General features: G+C 32.1%; 1 protein-coding gene across 1 annotated transcript in view; it reads left to right on the top strand.

Annotated features, from left to right (window-relative positions):
* The window catches only part of LOC130667411 (laminin subunit alpha-1), a 113,196-nt gene that overhangs the window by 36,382 nt on the left and 53,584 nt on the right, over positions 1–23,230 (top strand). Inside the window, exons 3-6 of the mRNA XM_057468960.1 lie at positions 15,785–16,024; positions 18,737–18,967; positions 22,527–22,763; positions 22,844–23,002. Of these exons, the coding sequence (XP_057324943.1) occupies positions 15,785–16,024; positions 18,737–18,967; positions 22,527–22,763; positions 22,844–23,002 (867 nt within the window). The remainder of the gene's footprint in view (positions 1–15,784; positions 16,025–18,736; positions 18,968–22,526; positions 22,764–22,843; positions 23,003–23,230) is intronic.

Here is a 23,230-nt window from a genome sequence, read left to right as displayed (position 1 = left end):
ACGGTAATTAGTAAGCGTTTTCAAAAACGATTCAAAAATACTACAGCTCAAAAAAGCAAAGATGACTGAGTTATCGACGTGTAATCATAATAACTATACTTTGATTGATAAAGACAATTTTTTTGTTGTAACATTTGAAAACTACACAAAGACTAATATTTGTGAGCACCCTGACTATTTAATGTATTTATTGAGAATCACAATTCTTTTATTGATAGTGACAATTTTTTGTCGTAATTTTAATTTTCTTTCCGGCGGTTCTAAACGCAATACTTGTCTTTTTAAATATATTTCGGCGATGAACATAATTATCCCGAAAATTGAACCCAATACAAAAAAGATAATAGCGAATAATACGTTTTCTAATTGAATCTGGAAATATTCTGAACTCTCCTCCAGTTTTTCCATAGCTCTTAATTTTTTTAAAGGTTCGTAAATTCCTTTACTATTCCAGTGTTTTATGATACCAGCTTCGGTTAATCGAAGTACTATTTGATCGACTCGATTTTTCAATGCCCAGTTACGTCGGGTCCAAAAAGTAAAATACGATTTGAGAATAAATGAGTCCGACACATGTAATTGCTTCTGATATTTCTTAGTAGCACGTATTTGCCGAGTAGAAAAAGCAATGCACGCAGCAGTTGAGTCATTTAATACCCGATAGTCACAGTTAACATCAGTCGTATTTGTAAAATGCAAATATTTACGATCCAAACCTAACCACAAATTTTCTTCGTCGATAAATTTTTTTTGGATAAAGTGGATGTAAACATGATATTTATAAGTATGCAAGTCTTGCAAACTTTCTACACTTAGACGTTCGGGGTTAGACATCAAAGCTGAGAGAGAACCACCTAAGGCTGGATTTAAAATAAAAAGTACTACTGTCGCAATCACAAAAACAATGCGCATCGAAAATCTTTCAAGTTTCGTCATTATACCCCCGCCTAATATCATTCGTAAAATATCTAAGAAAGTTGCGCGGAAACTGTTATTATTATTAATAAATATTGTTACGGATGTAAGTAGTAACGTCGCGATTGATAATATGATTATGTCAGTGGTCCAGTAGTCCTCAATTACTTCGAGAGGTAGCTCAAACTTTTTTTTCAACGTCAATATCAAAAACCCGTTTTCATTATATAGTTTAACTGTATCAATAAGTTCCGGCGGAACAACATAGAATCGTCTTAAACCCATACCTATATCAGATGTACCATTAACTAATAATTTCAAAAAACCGAAAGATTCGTTTTTATCAAAGTAGCCGTCAACATTGAAATGAATTACTGGTGTAACATTCATTTCTGAGAATAATGTTGAAAAAAATATACCAGAAAAATACGAAAATTCAGTTTTTAAAACTTCTTTACCATAAACTTCATCGCTTGTCCAATTTTTTTTATATGCGGGACGTCCAATTGTTTTCAGTGGATAGCCATCCAAGATTTTGGTTTTGTCAAATGTGAGATTTTGACAGAAGCTGATATCTGTGAGAAAAATATAACTTATATTAATTTTCTATAAATGATGAATGTTATTTTAAATAAGTACCATTTATGTAAGGCCGTTTGTAAAGAGTCCATCGACTATCAGGTTTGTCAACAGTTTTTACTTCTTCCCATGGGTGAGGAGCATGAGGTGCGTAAGGGTTGAAAGTATACAGCCATATTTTGTCACTGTCAGGTTCGCTGCAGACAAACAAGGATGAAAGCAATTCTTTTTTCCATAAAATCTGTAGCACTTTCGAAGCATTGATGCAATAATTGTTGTCAGTGAAGTCAACAATGAAAAACAACGACTCGATACTCCACGTTACCATGGATTCAAACTCCCGAAGAAAAGTGTCAAGTTGTTCATTAGAATTAGTCGACAAAATGTATGTAGGCCTCGATGGGTTGAATATTTGAATATTCTTCGCTTTAAATTTATCATTTATAACGTTAATGGGTAACGCGATTGATTCCCGAGTATCTTGGTCTATTATACTGATTAAGTTATCAGTAAGCACTAGAGGATTCGAACGATTCGAAAAGCACAATTTTATAATTTCTCTCTGTGAACAAGAAGTCATTTGTTGTAATAACTCCAAAATGTTTTAAAAGTCTGAATTAAATAACATTCACTTACCATTTGTTGATATTTGTAGGAATTAATGGGATTTTCCGAGTTAAATAATGGAATAAATCCCTCAATTTCCTGAAAGGAATAGGTGAACAATAACCACCAGTTTATTATTCTCATCCACATCGTTGTCTTGATTTTTTAATAATCGAAAAATAAATTCATAATATAGACTTAATTTCAATTTTTTAATCTATAATTCAGTTGTCTCATGATAATCACGATAAAAAGTTTTTTATTCACGTCTCCAAAGTGAAATTAGCGTTTGAAAAACCAAAAACATTATTAGTTGCAGTAAAAACACGACGAAGTAAGATCGAGTAATTGACTGCTCCTCCATCGCAACTGTTCTATTTTGCTCAACTCAGCATTTGCGACTTGCGACTGATCACATTCAACGCAAAAAGGACACGCGTACCCACTCATGAGCAGTAAAAAGCCACGTCAGATATAGGTCACAGTCATTTTAACAAATTTAATCTACAGCTTTCGCATGACGTTGGTGATAATCATCAGTTTGTCTATATCGATATCAGGATACTTTGCACAAGTAGCCGGTATTACCGGCTATATTATTCCTTCCTATTAACGTAAAAGCTCTTCCGAAGTATTGCAAGTTCACAATGATTCCATGCACAATTTTTTATGTCCGTTATTATTATTTCTTTTATTAGAGTAGATAACAATTATTCTGACCATTGTGTATATATATATATATATGTATATATATATATATATATATACCGAATATCCTAGAAGCAACTCTTGTTTGCAATATTGTCAAAACTACTGTGTCTATCTTTTCTATAGGATTTCTTTGTGATTTTCAGAGAAATTAACTGGCGATAATTCTATTTTTTTTTTTTTACAACACCGAGTGCTGGGTCTATTTTTTCTATGGGATTTCTCTGAAAATCCCAGAGAAATCGCATAGACAAGATAGTTTTTTTTAAAACACCGAGCGCTGGGTCTACTTTTTCTATGGGATTTCTCTGAAAATTACAATAACTTAATAAAATAACTTTTCTTGAATCATGCAAATATTTACTTCACGGAAGACATAAAATTCTCCCATTGATGATTTTTTTTCTTTACTTAAAAAAAATGTAGTCTCGATTCAAGAAAATAAATGACTCTACTTGCAAAAATGTATCGTCCTATATTTTTGAGTGAATTTAACCTAGTATAAATATTAAATGTTGTGAAGCAGGAAATTATATGTGTATATTCAGAATATCACGATACGGTAATAGAGGGGATAAGAAATAAACATCCTCGATTAATGGTTTATGAACAACTTAAGAAAAAATAAATGGTTTGATCCTGGTAGGAATCGAACCCAGACCGATTCGGCATCACGCGAGAGCTTTACCAGTTATGCTATCCGATTATTCCCTGAACGTTCGTTTACTTTCACCTATATCCAGTAAGCACACTGTACAACGTAGAGTCTGCACTAATGCCACTTTAGTATAGTACAGTTAGCTTTCCCAAGAGAATTTTTGCGTTGGGCCGTGAACGCAGTTGCTGTTGGTTCAAACGTCTACGCTTACTCGCCGCAACACAACAAAATACTTGAACCAAGATATTTCTTACCATTGAGTCGAGTACTTTTAATTCTTGACTCGAGTCACAAATTATCTCGACTCAAAATATATTATTCTTAAATAAAGAATATTTTACTTTTCGGACAATTGATTATATATTGGGGCAAAATATTTATTTTTCTCTCATTAAGAAAATATTTCTTACTTCAAGAAACATAAATTATATCGGTTGAATAAAAAAAAAATCTTATGCCAAGATGACTAAATTTAAGAAAATTTTGTTCTTGAACCAAGAAAATTTTCGTTTTCATTCAAAATTGCAAAAAATATTCTTGCGGCAAGAAAAAATTTCTTGCGCCAAGACATCTTTTTTTTCTGTGTATACATATATATTACAATTTTTACGGATAATGTGATGTACTAGTACCACCGATATATTATTTATGCAGTTCACTGATTTTTTAAATTTATTGAGTTTCTGAAAAACTTATACAAAATTTTGAAAATCTACTTATCATTTCATCGATAGATATGTAAAATTTTCGAAATGCCGCTCTCATATTTTTTCATTCCATCGATCACTTCTCTAAATAAAATATGCCAATGACTCAAGTATAATCATAATTTTAATATTTTCAGTTTTCTTACACACGTGTTTCCGTGAAGACAAAATTTTTTCGAAACCACGAAATAATTCAATCACAAAAACATTCTTAATATTTAATGTATTTATTTGATATCTCGATTTTCATATTGACAGTTAAAATTTTTTTCGTATAATGAAATTTCATTATTCGCAGAAGTGGACAAACGTATTTCCAGTTTTAAAAAAAATCATCATACTTTCATATAATTGAAAACTGTTAGAATTTAAAAATCATCAATAATAATTTTTATCAACTAATTAATTAACTTTTTTCACTGATGCATTCCAACAAAAACCTAAAAAAAAAAATCATGCTTTCAAACCACTTAAAATTCAATTTAGATGACGTGTGTATTTCACACACGAAACGTAATTCACTTTTAAGCAATCTCGGAGATTTTAAATTAGAGGGTTGGACGCACGACATGGGGACAGAGAATATAATGCAACATCCAATATAAAGGCGTAGAGCACGTGTGAGTATAAAAGGGAAGAAAGATCAGAACGAAAACGGTACGTGTCTGACTAACTTGTATGTTGCTTCCTTTTCAAACAGGTTAAAGAAGCCACTTTTATTTTTATCCCTGTCTCTCTTTCTCCACTCGCTCCTTTTAACTTTTCCTTTTTTATCAGCTTTATTTATTTATATTTATTTTTATTCTTCATTTTTTTGTTCCTCCTTTAAAAGACGTAAAGAGTACGATAAATAAAAGTCGTCATTCAATTCCCACGGTCACCGGGCAATAATTACAGACTGGTGTGTGGCTCTTGCTCTTCCAGGACATCTCAGACAGTCTTTTTGTCCATACCCAGGCAATGCCGACTCATCAGGAGGAGCCATATCAACTCCACTTAGTAGCACACGAGAAAACTTTAAGACACTTGCATTATATTCTCTTTGCCTCTGCATAACACGTCGCACTCTCATACATGTTTTATTATTACTTACATTTTTCGTTTATTTCATTTTTTATTTATATACCTTTCATATTTTATACTTGTGTAATTTCATATGATATAGCGCCGGTGAAAATTATCTTACACTTGATGGGAAAATATCGCGAATAAAAATGCGTGGCCACGTGGAGACGATCACGTACGCGGAACTTAGTACTGTGAAGAATTTATTTATTCTTATGTATTCTGTACAAGATATAGGAGTTTTTGTAACTCAAGTTCGGAAATATTTTCAAAAATTATTTTTTAACGTACGCAGAAAAAAAATTCGTTCCACAAACGTTCCTGACAGTGAACTTCTAAAATTGAGGCAGTTTCGAACTTTGAGTTGAACTTCAAAATAATTAGAAGTGTGAAAAATTTTCGCATGTGTGGACTTTTCTTGCGGGTTTATATTTATTAAGCAAAATTGATTTGAATTGAAAATTTTGTAAGTTCGTAATTACACTGTAAAAAATCACCGGGGTAAGTCCAAGTGGTGTAGGTGTTAAAATCGGCGGTGTTAAATTTCAACACCTAAAGAAGTGTGAAAAAAACGCCGCCGCCGATGTAAATATTCTGTACCGGTGTTAAAAAAAATTTCCCGGTGTTAAAATAACGCCGCCGCCGGTGTAGATATTCTTTACCGGTGTTAAAATATTTTACTTTGTGAATATTTTTACTTACTTGTTAATAAACGATATTTTTTATTAATTTTCATAAAGAACTGAAATTTTTTGTGTTTTATACTCTTTAAAGTTAATACAAACGGACGCAGTTTACCCCGTTTTTACACCGGTATTTTAACACCACCAAATTACGCCTCCTACACCGGTGTAATTTCATTTCAACACCGGATGGAGTTAAAATGAGTCCATTTTTAACACCGCTCTTTTGTAGTGTAGTTCCAATCACTCATTTTCGGACTATTCTTTAACGAGTCAAAAAGTGAAGAAAATTTGACTTTCCCAAAAAGTTCTAGTAAAAGTAAAAAAATGTTCATACCTGAATATTTCTGGTAAGAGTCATAAATGTTAATAATTCCTTTTTTTATGTCCTTCAAATCCAAAAAATTGTTAAGTAAAATTATTTTTGCTCAAAAAATAAAAAAAAACGCCCAGGAAATGCCTACACGTGATATATTTGTAAGATCGTTATGTCTTATTATGGGAAGATTATGTTCCTCTTCCTTTGATAGAGTTCCGCTGTAGCGTGCGTTGGTAGACAATTCGCCACGCGTGCTCATAAATTTTCATTTTTATTGTGAACCCTAGAGCTGAACCTGGCGATAGTGCAAAAGTGTTATGTTGTTGTGGTTTTAGTCTGTCGTTGGTAAAAAAAAAAATTTTACTTAAGCGTAACTATACTAGACTCGTAAAATTGACAATATGAGACCACCGGGGCTTATTTTAATTATCCGAATAGCCAAAAAAAAGAACAATCTATAATTTATACTCCGGTAAAATTAGTGAGTCAAAATACAAAATGTCTAATTAAAATTAATTGTAAAAATAACCAGCAATAAAAATGCGAATGGCAATAAATATAAAAATGAAGATAAATAATAAATAATAAATAAATATAATCAATGGCGTGATAGACATGGTGATGAGATTGAGGAGTTGGTAGTACAGAAATTCAAACAAACGATAAATCTTTTATTCACCGGATGAGTCCACGCGATTATAAATCTTTCGTGTAAGGTTGATGTTTGATTTGAATAGACCCACTGGCTCCTGCTCTCATGCTCTCTATCTTGTTCTTTCACAAGTTTAAGTCTAGTCCGTGGATCTTTCCCTACTGAACGACGTGAATACTCGACGGCACAATATCTTGGCTTCGTTCCAGCCCCGTCTTACATATGTACACATACTTATACTCAGCTGTACTTGTGTCCATGTGCAACGTACTCTGAAGAGGATATATTTTTCAGTTCTCTCTTTAAGCATCTTCACTGTACCACACGACTACAACTCTTCCTTTCCATTCCTCTTATTCTTGACGACCAGTCTTTTTACTATACTCTATTATACTAGTGTTGTTGCTACTCGTGTTTCTTTTCACTAGTGCACACATGTAATAAATTTTTTTTTATATTTTATATACATATTAAGTCGTTTAACAAAATATCTTGATAACAAATTTATTATCATTTTTCACAACTAATTTCTTGAGCTCCAAAAGATTATAGAATTTTTTTGAGTGATTCCATAGCTTTGAAATTTTCGTAAAAATTTTCAAAAGCTCGAAATTTTTCGTAATATTTGAAACTGGCTTGAAAATTTCTACAATATTTTAGTGAAAATACTTTCCAAGGGCTCAAAAATTCACTAAAGTAGGGGAGACTGGACCTGCTGGGGTATGACGGGTTCTATCAAAAATTTGTTTACGGCGAAATTTTGATGGATTTGAAAAAAAAACTTTTTTTTTGTTTTTCTTAGCATGGGGGTAGAATTTGTACCTTATAAAAAAAAAAAAATTTTTCAAGAAAAAAAAAATTTTTTCACTCAACATTTTGAGGTGGCCCACTCGTTTTTTAAATAAATAATTGATTAAACGGGGTAGTTCCCACGAAAAAAATTTTTTTTGTCCAAAATCGTGGAAAACATCTAATAATTGTCGAATGTGATTTTTTTTTACTTCACTTTCATTTTAATTCAAAAGAAAATGCTTTTCATTTTTGAATTTTTTACTCACATTACAAAAATAATAGGAAAAAAATTTTTTCAACTTCTGACTTTCAATTAGCTTTCAAGGGGACACCCTACAGATTCTAGAACACCATGTAATTTTTTTCGTTGGGACTACCCCGTTTGATCAATTATTTATTTTAAAAACGAGTGGGCCACCTCAAAATGTTGAGTAAAAAAATTTTTTTTTTCTTAAAAATTTTTTTTTTTTTATAAGGTACAAATTCTACCCCCATGCTAAGAAAAACAAAAAAAAAGTTTTTTTTCAACCCACCCTAGGATTTGTATGAAATAGAACATAAGACCCGAAGCCCAAAAAAGACAAAAAATTAGCGGCTCAGAGGGACCATTGTGCCCCGGTCTGCCCTAGGTCAGAGAAAAAAATTTCCAAACGAACGACTCAATATTAACATTATTATCATTAATGATAAAAAAAATTAATTGCAATAATTATTAAAAAAATCATTTATCTATTAATTTATCAACTTAATAATTCATATGTATATTTTATGAATAATAACTCTCAGAGACTTTATTATCGATGCCGACAAACTGTTTTGAGTATTCCAATTATCCTTTATATCCAACAGCGGCATCATCTCATATCCAGAAGTATCATATTCTTATTTTATTGCAGTCACTACGCGCGATATAAATATTTCCTTACTTTTTTTTTTTTTCATCTCAATCCTTTTTCTTTCACATCCATATTTTTATCTCTGTCCTCATGCGGTTATCCTTAGCGTTTTAGTTTCGCTCGAGATTCGTCAGCGCGATATATATATATATCGCGTTACGGCAGGTATTAATTGCACTCGGAATTAAAAATAACGCGAGACGACATAATCCGATTATCTGTGCTCGTCACCGCGATATCTGTACCACTTATTAGTTTTTATAATTATTATCCAACCGTATATTAATATGTTCCCATTTATTGCTTGAGATAATTATTTTTAAAATAAATATTTATCAGGATAATTTCATACACTCTCACACACACAGTCACTTATATATTTATTTATATATATATATATATATATATATTCAGCTATGATATTATATTGTTGTAAAATACAGAGTTTAAAGTACATATATTGTTTGAGGTAAAAAAAGTACAGAGTATAAGTATAATAACGAGCGTGGGTGTACACGGGGGGTAAATAAACTGGTGGGAATGATAATAATAATATTCTGAGAGGACCTCACGCTGTTAAGTATCTACTTATCTGGCATGTGAGGTGAAATTCTGACAGTTTGTTCGCGTAATTCGTTTAGTTATAGATAAATTCATACTCTATATATAATTATATATAGATACAAAATTATTTATAATAAATTTTAGCCGGCCTATTACGTCTGAAAGAGTTACCTAGTAAAAATTTATTATTTATTTTTTCATTAATCTTTGACGGAAGAGAATAATGTAGTAAAGAGTATATGCACTAAAAAAAATAATCGCTAGCTGCTAGCGATTTTTTTCGCTAGCAGCTAGCGATTTTTAATCGTTAGCTGCAAGCGATTATTTCGCTAGCGGCTAGCGATTTTTTCTTTAGCAGCTAGCGATTTTTAATCGTTAGCTGCAAGCGATTATTTCGCTAGCGGCTAGCGATTTTTTCTTTAGCAGCTAGCGATTTTTAATCGTTAGCTGCAAGCGATTATTTCGCTAGCGGCTAGCGATTTTTTCTTTAGCAGCTAGCGATTAAAAATCGCTTGCTGCAAGCGATTATTTCGCTAGCTGCTAGCGATTTTTTCGCTAGCAGGTAGCGATTAAAAATCGCTTGCTGGAAGCGATTTTTTCGCTAGCTGGAAGCGATTTTTTCTTTAGCAGGGAGCGATTAAAAATCGCTTGCTGGAAGCGATTTTTGCGCTAGCGGGTAGCGATTAAAAATCGCTTGCTGGAAGCGATTTTTTCTTTAGCAGGGAGCGATTAAAAATACTGTTTTTATCATTAAAATATATATATGAATATATGTATATATATATATATATATATATATAAATATATATATATATAAATATATATATATAAATATATATATATATATATATATATATATATATATATATATATATATATATATATATTTATATATATATATTTATATATATATATATATATATATATTTATATATTTATATATATATATATGAATATATAAATATATATTTATATATGAATATGTATATTTATAAATTTATTTAACTGATAAAAATAGTATTTTTAATCGCTCCCTGCTAAAGAAAAAATCGCTTCCAGCGAGCGATTTTTAATCGCTACCTGCTAGCGAAAAAATCGCTTCCAGCAAGCGATTTTTAATCGCTCCCTGCTAAAGAAAAAATCGCTTCCAGCTAGCGAAAAAATCGCTTCCAGCAAGCGATTTTTAATCGCTACCTGCTAGCGAAAAAATCGCTAGCAGCTAGCGAAATAATCGCTTGCAGCAAGCGATTTTTAATCGCTAGCTGCTAAAGAAAAAATCGCTAGCCGCTAGCGAAATAATCGCTTGCAGCTAACGATTAAAAATCGCTAGCTGCTAAAGAAAAAATCGCTAGCCGCTAGCGAAATAATCGCTTGCAGCTAACGATTAAAAATCGCTAGCTGCTAACGAAAAAAATCGCTAGCAGCTAGCGATTATTTTTTTCAGTGTGCCATTAAGATTTTATTTTGAGTAGTTGTAAAGATCATGAGAAAAGGTATATATTATTGCGTGGGTGAAGGCAATTTTACCGGTTATTTCAGCGATGTATACACGCTGATATAATATGAATGCTCAGTATTTTAAGTTCCAGTGTATAAATACTTTTTTTATTGAGTAAAAAAACTTGAAAAAAAAAAAAAAATGTGAAAAACGGTTGACCTGTGGGGCGAACCCAAAACTTCCCGCCGTTTTCGAGCTCAAAAAACCACTGGATCGAAAGTTGTATAACAAATTCTTTTTTTGATTTCTTTTTTTCGTATAACTCGTAAAAGCAAACACACACACACACACATACACACATGACGACGTCAAAACGTCGACATCTGATGAAAATTTGAATTTCGGAAATCGGACCGAAACCGATAACTTACCTTTTTTTGAAAATTTTAAATTTTCATGGCGGGAAGTTTAAAAAAAAGATCAAATTGCGGGAAAAATAAAGGTAATGGTTTTTATTGGCGATATTTCTTGGCTGAACATCGCTTGGGCTTGGAAAAGTTAAGCCAGACCACCGTAGACTCTTCGGGATATGACTCATCGTGCAAAACTGTCCAGCTTCCTGGAAACCACGAGAGTAGAATCGTGACAATAAAGGAGAAACAAGAGAGTTACTGCTGGTGCTGGTGCTGCGAAAGAGTAAAGAAGCAAGAGGGATGAAAAAGCGCAATATGCGAGAGCATAAGCGGTAAAACGACGAGCGTCGACCACCGTATGTGCCAACGTGCAAGCCGGTTTGCTCCACTTACTTTGGCTTGCTTTGGCTTGCTTTGGCTCCAAGACTTTACTTGAGAGTCTCACGAGCCGCGCGACTCTTAACTCGACTTGTCTTGTTGTATATATGTTACTACAGAGCTCTGGCCCTTTATATGGACACTGCATGAGGACAACACGACGCGGGAGACCCTTTTAACTATGGCTTTAAGGACACTCTTAATAAATTGCTCGTGTTCAAGTACTCGATAGTACCGAGTACTTCTATTTATACTCATGCTACTGTACTTTGATTTTTATTTATCAAATTACAATAAAGACAGTTTTTACTCCTTATTTATATTTTTTTTTAATTTACTAAAATATTCTTTAATTATTTTTTTTTTCTGTGACAAAAAAAGAAAAATAATTTTTTTTTTCCATTGTTCTACTCACGGTTAATGAGTAAGATAAAAAAATAACATTTTCATATTAATTAAAAATAATTAATATAAAAGAGGTCGGGATAAAAAAAATGTCTCGAAATTTTTTTCAACGATACTCGGGATCAAAAAATTATATTCTCATACACGTAAAAATTTCGCCTGTCTCTCCCCTACATAGTTAAAAAAATATGTAAGGAATTTAAAAAAATAATTATGATTTATGTCGAATAAACCTCTGGTATCTGCATCTCCTTAAATTTAGTGTGTACGGTGTATCCGTTTTCTGAATACATACATTATACATACATATTATATATGATTGTAATAATAAATCGAGAGTACAGTGAGTGTCCATCGAAACGGGCGATGAATATCCGGAAAGAGCTTCAGACTGTTAAATTTATCGCCACAAGAGTTATAAGTACCGGCAGCGGTTTGCAACAACAACAGACAACAGCACACACAGCACAATATAACGTTTGTCTCGGCATGCCATGTGCGATGTGTATTTTCTGACAGAGGTTACAGTGGAAAGAGATTCATCGTGCAAGTGTTGCTGCCGTTGTTGCTGTCAAAACATATAGCTTAGTAATATGTTCTCATTTTATTATCTTTATGTAACTAAATTCATGAATGCATTATTCATCCGACTCTAAATTTACTTGGCTAAAATAAACCTACTAAAAATACTCAATCAATATTTATTACTCTTTTACTCATGATCAATATCAAATCATAAACGTTATTCATTTTATAATGAGTTCCCGGATCAAAAAATAACTTGAAGTTTACTTTTTCGACTCAAATTTAAGTCAACAACAAATTAAGCCAGAGCCCAGTGAAATTTGACGAATGGGTACGAAGTGGGTCAAGTCAAAAGCAAGTCGAAAAAGAATGAAAAACACCCCGGGTCAAAATATCTAGCCTCAATCCAGCCTCACTGAGTAAAAAAGGCATTTTGAGCCTCAAATGATTCTCAAAGATTCTCAAGAAGCCTCGATGAGCCTCAAATGAACTTACTACTCGACTATGTAATTTAAATTCGATTAGTATTATTTGAGGCTTTTTGATCACCATTTGAGGCTCATTGAGGCTCTTTGATGCTTTTTGAACATCATTTGAGGCTCAAAATGCTTTCTTTACCCAGTGAGGCTGGATTGAGGCTTACTTGGGTTCGATGAGGCTAGATATTTTGACCCGGGACATTTGGTTTTGATTTTTATTCGGATAACTTGACCTACTTAGTATCCATTTGTCAAAAAAGTTAAATTTCAGTGGGTTTTGGCTCAGTTGACTTAAATTTAAGCCAGAAAAGTAAAATTTGAGTTATTTGTTTTACTCGGGTTATAACATTCTAATAAATTTGAATTACAATTTATGTGCCAAATAATTACGAAAAAAAAATCGGGAAAACGATTACTTGGCCCCAAAACTTCCCGCTTCGAGCTTGAATACATTTTCGAGCTCGAAAATATTTGTGAGTACATTTATTTTTGTGAGCTCCTCAAATTCCAAAAGAGTTTTGTATTGCTACGAACTACGAAAATTCAAAAAATCAAAAATATTAGAGACAAGCAACTTCAAATTTTTGACTTTGTATTTAAATTTAAGTCAAATTTAAATTATTTTTCCTACCCAGGATAACATTATAATAAATTAAAATTACAATTTCCGTGTCAAGTAAATGAAAAAAAAAGTTAATTAATTGATTGATTGTCAAAAATTCAACTCGATAAAAAATCCATCAATCCCAATCGCGTTTCACTTAGACATGTATTTTGACATGTTCAATTGACGTTAGAATAACTTGACTTGTTAAGTTTAATACTTTTTTATTTTTAAAAATATTTATATATTTTTTTCTCTAACGTCATGACGGGTAACAATAAAAATAAATCGTTGGTACGGTGGAAATTCAAGGTATCTCGTATTGTATCAGAGTTCTTAGATCGTATTATTGATGATTTTCTTCATCGTTCAGAACATATCACACAACAGCACAGCTATAAAACCATTTCTGTCATTCCCGTGTGTCTTTCATCCCTATTATGGAACTCACATGCGTGCGACTCTTAAAACTCAACTGGTTATATCCAATACAACTCTTATATATTACCAGTCGCTTATTCAACTTTATCGTCCATCAGATATTTTATACAAATAACTTTTAATTTTAAATCACAATAAAACATTACACAGTTATTATTTTATTTACAACTAAAAACCGCTAAATTATTTATAAAAATTACAAATTTTTGCATGCATAATTTTTTTTTTAAATTTAAAAACGAACAAATTTATACAAAATAGAATGAGTAAACACGACCTATCCCCACAATAACACAATTCCTTAATCTGTAATTCAAAGCAGACGAACACGTGCTCACACCATAAATATTTAACCCAACAAACTTTTTAGTCTCGGATCGTTTCCTCGTTCGTTACACTCCTTATCCCACATAATATTTTCATTAATTTATAACTTGACAATTTTATTTTATTTTTTAACCCTCTCTATCTCAGTCCCTCACCTTCTTTTTTCTTACTTCTCATTCCCATTCCCATCCTCATCTTCATTCTCGTAGACATTTATCTTTTTTACTTTCTTTGGCAATAACAAGGAGCACGCAGTCAACACGGCTCGTTGAGGCTCGACGACACGTCTCCGATTGCTCTAAACAAAGACACCGATACCCCCAATATAGTGTGCAAGTTAATGCCAAAGCCAAAGCCAAACATTTTGAGAATGTCCCGCGGAGAGAGAACCGGTATACAAAACCGTAATCGCAAGATAACTCCAAAATAACAAACTATTTTTAAAAAAATTACTTCATTACTTACTTTCTTTCTTTCACTTAAAACATTTCTGTTTAATTTAACAATTTTGTTAATTAAAAATATCAAGGAAATACTTGCGGCTTATTACACATAACAATTGGCGCGTGCACATGCTTTTTATCCATATATATGTGTACATATATGAGAAGCAGAAGAAGAGTATATCGACGAAGGCAATTCCTTAAATGGTTAGTAACCAAGCACACTCCTGGTTAAGCGTATCGTCGGTTTGCGATCTGTCTTTATGACCGAAAGTGGGCGTCGTCGCATTGCTGAGGACAACGAGAAACAACTAAACACACGATACTTGAGGTTGAGTAAAAAAATCCCTACGAAGGAACGAACAGCGTTCAGGTCCAGCAGAATCGGAGTTGAGCCAATACAAGGAGTTGAGGTACCGCGAGCTCACGAAGACCACGACAAGACTCACTCGATTGGATCGTTAATTCTCAGTTGTCAATTTTATGCCTTCTTTGTGATTCGATTTTAGATAAATAAAAATAATTATTTACATTAATGCCTTGATGAATTATTCTATTGTTGAATAAATTGCGATGGGCATGTTGATATTTTTACAATTTAAAATATCATGTATATTAATATTAATATTCAAATAAACGCAAACTGTTTTTCAGTTAATATATTAATGGTCTGAGTAAATTCATTTTTCTCTTTCCACCCGCGTGTTGCTTATCGCGGGTTTTATCTGGTGTCAGTGTGGGATCTGGAAGTGCAAGCAATATGAAGGGTATGAATGACTTTAAAGTGTACGAGAATATGCGTAAGGACGAGGCTGACTCGAGTGGGCAGCGGGCAGATGACACCCGCAACCGACGAGGGACAAAAGACCCTAAGGTTGGGCCTGATTATCTGCCACGATCTTAGATTCTTGTGAATTAATTAATTACTCAACGGGAGACACGCTTCTAAGGCTAAAAGTTTTTTTATTTTTTATATATATCATGTTATAAATTTAAAAAAAAATTGCGAAGGCATTTTTGATATAAAGTTAAATGATAACCTGCTGGGTTTATTTAAAATGGATTTTATTTGAATGAATTTTACTCAGTGAGTTTAGATTTTTTTTGGTACGAGGGCGTAATAAAATTTTGATAGCAATGCAAATAATGGTTTGTTTGGTTATTTTATTTTATTTAATGTGTTACAGGTTTACCAAATTGAAAATGTTATCGTCAAAGCGGCAAATTCACCGCGACCGGCTGCGTGGGTGCTAGAGAGATCACTCGATGGGGAAGAGTTCCGAGCCTGGCAGTATTATGCCCCGAGTGATGAAGAGTGCTGGACGAGGTACTCGATTCCGCCTGTCACAAAGCCTACTTACAATGCCGATGATGAGGTCATATGTACGAGTATGTACTCGCGGCAGACGCCCATGGAAAATGGAGAGGTAAACATAAGCGTTTTTATTTATTTAATTATTCTCTGACTTGTACTCTCACTGCTTTTTATTTCAAGCAATACGTTTTAATAAATAAATTAATAGTTTATTGATTTTTAGATTCATTTGTATAAGAATTTTAATGAACGTAATATGGGAAAAATAATTTATTCGAAAAAGATTTTAAAAAATCCGCGATACTTAACTTCAGAATTTGACTTTTTTGACTTGAAGGGAAACTAAGCAGGTCATGTTAGCCAAAAGATGATCAAAATCACACACTCAAAAAATTAAGTAATTGTGTTTATTGTCCTAAATTTTTAATTCCAATCATCTAGAATTATTCAAAAGTTTTTAAATGCAAAGATAGTTCGTGTTATAATTTTTTGTAATAGAAATAATAATATCAGGATGGTAACGGTTATTATCAGGATGGTAAAAATTACCATCAGGATGATAACAGTTACTATCAGAGATTGTAATTAATATTATTACGATCTAGATGATTTATACAATCATCTAGATAATATTCACTACTACACAGTAAAAAAGGATTCGTCAAAATCAACACAAACCGTGTGTAAAACGAACGTTTTACACTTATTTATATGTTACTTTAACATGTTGTGAGTGTTAAAAAAAGTTACACACGTATACGTTGAAAATAAAAATTTTCCAAGAATTCTTTTGTGATGGTCAAGATTATTTTTAACATATCTTGTGTGTTGATTTGACAGTAACATACAAAAGTGTTACTTTCGAATAAAATAACATTTTTGAGTGTTAAAAAATCAATCGATTGTGACAGTTCAAACAAGATAAATACTGTGTGTTAAATTGACACACAAAAGTGTTAAAAATTCAACACTCTTAATTTTAACACACGTTTTTTTTACACTTTGACGATTCGTTTTTTACTGTGTATCGGATTGATAGTAAAAATTTTACCATCACTAGATGATAATTCCTATCATTTAATTTTCTGAGTGCATATGTTGTTCATTAATTTTTGACTTCCTTTTGGCTAAACTGAAATACTTCACAATCAAAAAAATCCATGTGAGATTGCACACCTCCTCTCGTTAAAAAACTATTTAGAAGAATTACGAGTACTCATGATGACAAGGTAGTATTTTATTGGTTGTATATACTATATATATAAATGTAAATATATACATATTTAAACTTTTGAATCTGCTCAACTAATTAAGACATTTATGATAAAATTTTATGAAAATTGTCCTATAAGATCCTCTGCCACAAGCCATTTTCTATTAAATCGACTAAAAAAAAAACGTAATTAAACTGATGATTAATCTCCATAATTAGTAAATAATAAAATAATATAATGATTTAATTATCGTCGTTTGCGGCCGCAATAATTTTATTTTTATTTAACAAAATAATACTTAAGTCGCGACAAATGACGTGGCGTCAGTGTGACGGGATACTGCTGATGTCGTTACACACACGATTACACACATTTGATCTCAATCGATCATTAATTATTATCCGGTTTACAAGATACTCATATAATTATACATGATTGGATAACTGTTGAGTTTTAATTTTTTATATTGCACTGAGTAACGTAACACTTTTTCTGTACATCATAAAATTTTATTGATTTACATTAAAAATAAACTTGTAAAGTCAAACGGAACAAAAAAAATTACCATACTTTTATAGATATTGAATTAACATTCCTCGCGTTTTTAATTAAACAAAAAAGTAAACGGTCAGAAAATTTTTTACTCTTTAATTTATCAACTTAATAAAGAAAATTAAAAACGCCATTAAATTTTCGAGGCCGGATTATACAAGAGGACCTGAATCTCGAGTTCTTGAATCTTCTGGATAGCAGGAGACAAGACAACCAGACTTTTATTTTTTAAAAGCTAAGCGAGACATGATCCAGTCTCATTTTTTATTTAACTTTTTTTTTATACATTTCACCTCTGTTGCAAAAGCGTAAAACGTTGAACGCACAAACCCTCCTCTATATCCTCCTTGTCGTGTGTGCTTGAGGCGCAGCATCATCACGTGTGTACGTGAGATCCCTTACAAGGGTCGTCAGTGCAACCATACATGGTAGGAATGTAGGGATCTCCGTTTTTATCATCTATATAACTCGTCTCTCTTTTCTCTTTTACTTATATATATATATACATTCTCATCGCAAGACCTTTTATACCTCTAACTCCTTGGCAATTCTCCACTCTCATGTTATTTTACTTCTCGTATCTCTTCTCATGTCTTAAAAACTGTCTCTTTCTTGGTACAAATCTCTCACCCTGGATATACGATCTCGGTCTTAGATATAATTCACACATGTCCAATGACCTGTTTAAATAAAAAATATATGACATTTAAAAAAACACAAAATTTTCCTTAACTGAAAATATTAAAAATTTTTTCTTGCCATAATTTTTTTTTTTATCACAAAGTAAATTTTTGTATATAGACTCAATTGTTCTCTATATTAAGTAACAAATTCCTTTCATGGAACGACAACCCATTAATTTTTATTTTAACTTGTTAAACATTTTTCAGCCTCATTAATTCATTCCCGAACCCATGTATGGATTTACGTCCATTATCATTCTCACTCTCGCTCTAACTCTCATTTTTATTTTAATGCAGATATTTAGCAACTGCATTAGACATAAAATATAATGACAGAAGAATAAATGTGGTATTAATTAAATAAAATGATTGCAGATTCACACGCATTTACTTAATGGTCGACCGGGCGCACAAAATCACAGCCAACTACTTGAGGAATTTACGCAGGCACGATTCGTAAGATTGAGGTTGCAGGGGCTACAGCGAGGCGGTGGTGCAGTCGCCGACAAACGACGTGCATTTTATTCCATAAAAGAAATAAGCATAGGTGGACGTTGTTTGTGCTCAGGTCACGCTTCACGGTGTCGGTACAGTGTGCGCCATGGGGTAATTCACAATTTATATCACAACTTTAAAACATAAATTATTAAGTAGACACTCTATGCAAGTTGCTTCCTTACACGGCGTAGAGTATCGTCACCTCACGATCATCGCGATAAATAATTGTGTAATGTTTTTTTTTTTTTTTTTTTATATATATGAATAAATCTATAAATTTCTTCAGATATTTAAATTTTTGCAAGAAAAATTTTTCTTAATTTAAAGAAATACTTGATATTAAAAGACTAATTTTTTCTTGTTTCGCTATTAGTTAAAAATTTGAAAACTATGTACTTAAAGATCGAAACGTTTTTCATGCAACGCAAATTAAAAAAATTTAGGTAATTTGACTGCTTAAGGGGTATAATTCTGGAGGCTGGGGGTGGCCTTAGATTTTTGGCTGACATAGGGGAGGGTGGGGCAGAGCGGCCCCCCTAAGCCAATTATTACTTTTTGTGGCTTTTAATCATCAGATCACTTTACTTTTGTCCTATTTCGAACAAATTTATGGACATTTTGTCGAAATTCTGAAAAAAAACTTTTTTTTTGTGGGGCAGAGCGGCCCCCCTCCAAAAATGATAAAAAGTTTTTTTTTCTTTGTTTTTTTTTTTTTAAATTTTTTTCATCATTAAGAATGTATTTCATTCTCTTGACAACTATTTTTGGTTTTATATTGCTCAAAAATAATTTTTTAAGGTGTAATAAATCGTTCACCCTCGATTAGCTTGAATAGTAATTGATATTTTATAAAAAAATAAACAATTCTATATTTCTTATTTGTCATTATTTTGAACCCAAAAAACGTGTTTTTTAATTTTTTAGACTATTGATAATTTTACTTTATTTCAAAAATTTATCAACTAAAAAAAAATTTTTTATTTTTGAATATTTTTATTGACCAAATTCGCCTCAGACATAGAGAATCAGCCACAAATATAAAAAAATCATTTATTTAAAATTTTCGGCTTGTCCATTTTGCCCCAGGTGTTATGCGTAGGGCTAAAAAATCCGCAAACATATCGGATTTATAGTAATTAGACAAAAAAAAAAATTTTTTTTTATCAAAATTTCAGGGGGGCCGCTCTGCCCCACCCTCCCCTATCGACATCTCTATACGAAACATTTAAAAAATCTCGTCATCCAGTAGATTTTTTACTTTCCAATTTTTTTTCCTTATGCGAAAAACTTTTCAATCTTCAGGTACATTAAAAACTAATAAATTAAATTGGTAAATAAGTTTTCACTTGGTGTTAATTTATATTAACACCATGGGCATCAAATAATAATACCGCTCGAGAGTTGTTACGAAATAAAAATTTTATTTGCTTTCGGTTACTGCGCGGTCATCGGTCACGATCGCGTTCGCGGTCGTGTTCAATGTGAAAGGGAGACGTGAGAAGGGATAAGGATTAAAGGAGCCGAGAAAGGATCAAAGAGTCCGCTTGCAATTTTTCGTCCACTCTAAATACATTTTTTGTTACACGATTTTCGTTTATTTATTTGCTATTAAATTTTATTTTAAAACGACTCGATAATTTATTTATATTGTACTTTTACATACATCTGCTGTACTTAAATATTTATTAGATCGTTAAAAAATATATCGCGGAGACAACTAATAAATTGGAATTATTTTATGCGGAGAATCGCATCAGTTTTTGCCCGGCGCACGTGGTCGATATTTGAAGAGCGAATAGATCGAGGCCGATTAAATTTTTGCCGGCACACTTTTTAATTCAGGAATCTCAAATATTCCGACAAATTGTGTCTCAATTTAACGTGAGATAAATACTTTTAAATGTTGTATCGAGATAAGGAGACGTTTAAATAATAACATTTTTTTTTGACTAATTTTTTCAACGTGTCAGTGGATCTTGTGAGGCCGTAAGTCTTTAAATTACTTAAAATTTAAGAGGGAGTAGATTTGAGGCAAGAGGCAAAAGAGCTTTAATGCTCGAACGATCTGACGATGAATCACCCAGGCGGCGATTCCGCCGTTTACCCTTCCCCGTTATTTACCAGCATGATAATCACCGCACCAGGTCACTTACATTATAAACGTTCTGCAGAGTAATCAGCTCTGATATTTTCAGTGCAATTAGTCTCTGCCATTTCGCTTTCTTATTTTTATTATTGTTTTTTTATCACCATTTTATTAATCCTCTGTTTCAACAGGTTGCCACTCAATTATTCAATTAAAAATATTTTTTTAATTATTTTGAGAGACAAAGGAAAAAATGGGCTGCTTTAAATTTTTTCTAAATGGGGCCATTTTTAAATTTAAATAAAAACTTTCGCTCGAATGGACGAAGTTTTTTGAAATTATTTTTGTGCCTCAGGATTGAGAATTTTGAAAAAAAAAAAATTCAGATGTTTTTTTTTTTTTCAAAGCGGCTTGATTTGTCCAAATTATGTACCTGAAGATCGGAACGTTTTTCGCGGAACGAAAATAAGAAAAAATAAATGAAAAGTAAAAAATCTACTGGATCTAGATTTCGGAAATGTTTCGGACGTCACCCAAAATGACAAGACACCCCCAACTACCCCTTAAGTCGCCTTTAGACACAAATTTCATGAATTATTTTCATTTTCGTTGCGTGAAAAACGTTCCGATCTTCAGCTACATTTCAAATTTTTTTGTTAAGTGACCAGATCACAAAAAAAATAATTAGAAACTGAATAAAAAATTATCAGTATTTTTTTAAGAAGGCCGTTTTCACCCCATTGTTTTATTTCGTGTTAATTATTATCGAAAAAAAATAAACAAACTCTCAGTTACAGACTTCATTACCCGATATATCGTAAGGAAATGTTTGAAAGCTTCCAACTGTTTTATTAACTCAGACCCTCTGGGATAATTAAGTACACAAGGAATTTTTTATAAACATGCTCATCTATATATATTTATATTTAACTAGCCTATATCTATAAATATATACGTATATAGTACTGCGGAATAAAAATAGACGTGCCCATTTGCGGCAGTATTACGATTTTATTACTACTGTAAAATTGCTCTAGCGAACAAAGGAACTATTTGAATTTTGCAGTCCATTACTTTTAATATTTAACTCGAAAATAACAGCTTATACATACAAACAAGATAATTTTCTCCCTATTGAAATAATAATTATCAGCAATAACTTTTTTTTCCAAAGACCCCAGTTTAAAATATTTAAAGAAAAGCTTGTGGCTTAAATTGAAATTTCGAAGCCGTAAATTAAAGATAATTACAAAAACCAAACGGGATCTATATATAAATTTTTTTTTTCCTTAACCGATTTATTGGTAAAGACAAATAAATATTAAAATACGTAATCACAGGATTACTTTGAGTATTACATTGAATGTATGGTCAACATCCGCCGGAAATAACCACTCGTCATGTAAATCACAAAACTTTCTCCTTTTCCTACCACATATATATAAGACATATATTTATTACACATTACATTTCCCTCATGTCAAGTCTACTTGTAATGTAATCGCAGTATTTTTCTTAATTTAAAAAAATATTAATTAGCTGAACAAATGGACGATAAAAAAAAACTGATATTTTTTACAGCATCAGGAGTGTGAATGCGAGCGACACACTTGCGGTGAAAGATGCGAAAAGTGTTGCCCAATGTACAATCAGGCGCCTTGGAAACCCGGTACATCTGCTAAAGGATTTTACTGTGAAAAATGTAATTGCAATGGTCACGCAAGCTCATGCAGATACGATCCAGAGATCGCTGATAGAAAAATGTCTATGGACATAAGGGGAAAATATCGTGGTGGTGGCGTTTGTATAAATTGCACGGTAATTATTTATGTATTTATTTATTTACTTACTAATTAAATTAAAAATAATTACTTAACTATTTAAATTTATGACCGAAGGATCATACGACGGGAATCAACTGTGAAAGATGTCAAGTTGGTTACTATAGACCCAACGGTATTTTGCCAAATGATCCTAGCCCATGTGTACCATGTGATCATTGCAATATGAGAGGTAGCATCGGTTTCTGTACTCCGGATGATACTTATCCTGGCAAGGTATTAAATAATTATTATAATTGATCAATATTATGCACAAGTAGAGTTCCATTTTTTCCCTCTTTTCACTAAAAATTTCATAACGACCCCTTGTTACTACTCTCTAAACATGAATTAGTGAAAATACGTGAATATTCACTAATTCCAAGTGCAAACCGAACCACTAATTTCAAAAAGTGGTTCGGTTGGCACTCAGAATTAGTGAACATTCACTTATTCATGTTTAGA

The sequence above is a fragment of the Microplitis mediator genome, chromosome 5 (genome assembly GCF_029852145.1).
Source record: "Microplitis mediator isolate UGA2020A chromosome 5, iyMicMedi2.1, whole genome shotgun sequence".
Classification (NCBI taxonomy): Eukaryota; Metazoa; Arthropoda; class Insecta; order Hymenoptera; family Braconidae; genus Microplitis; species Microplitis mediator.
Note: the sequence above shows the minus strand (reverse complement) of the source record. Positions and strands in the feature narration are given on the sequence as shown.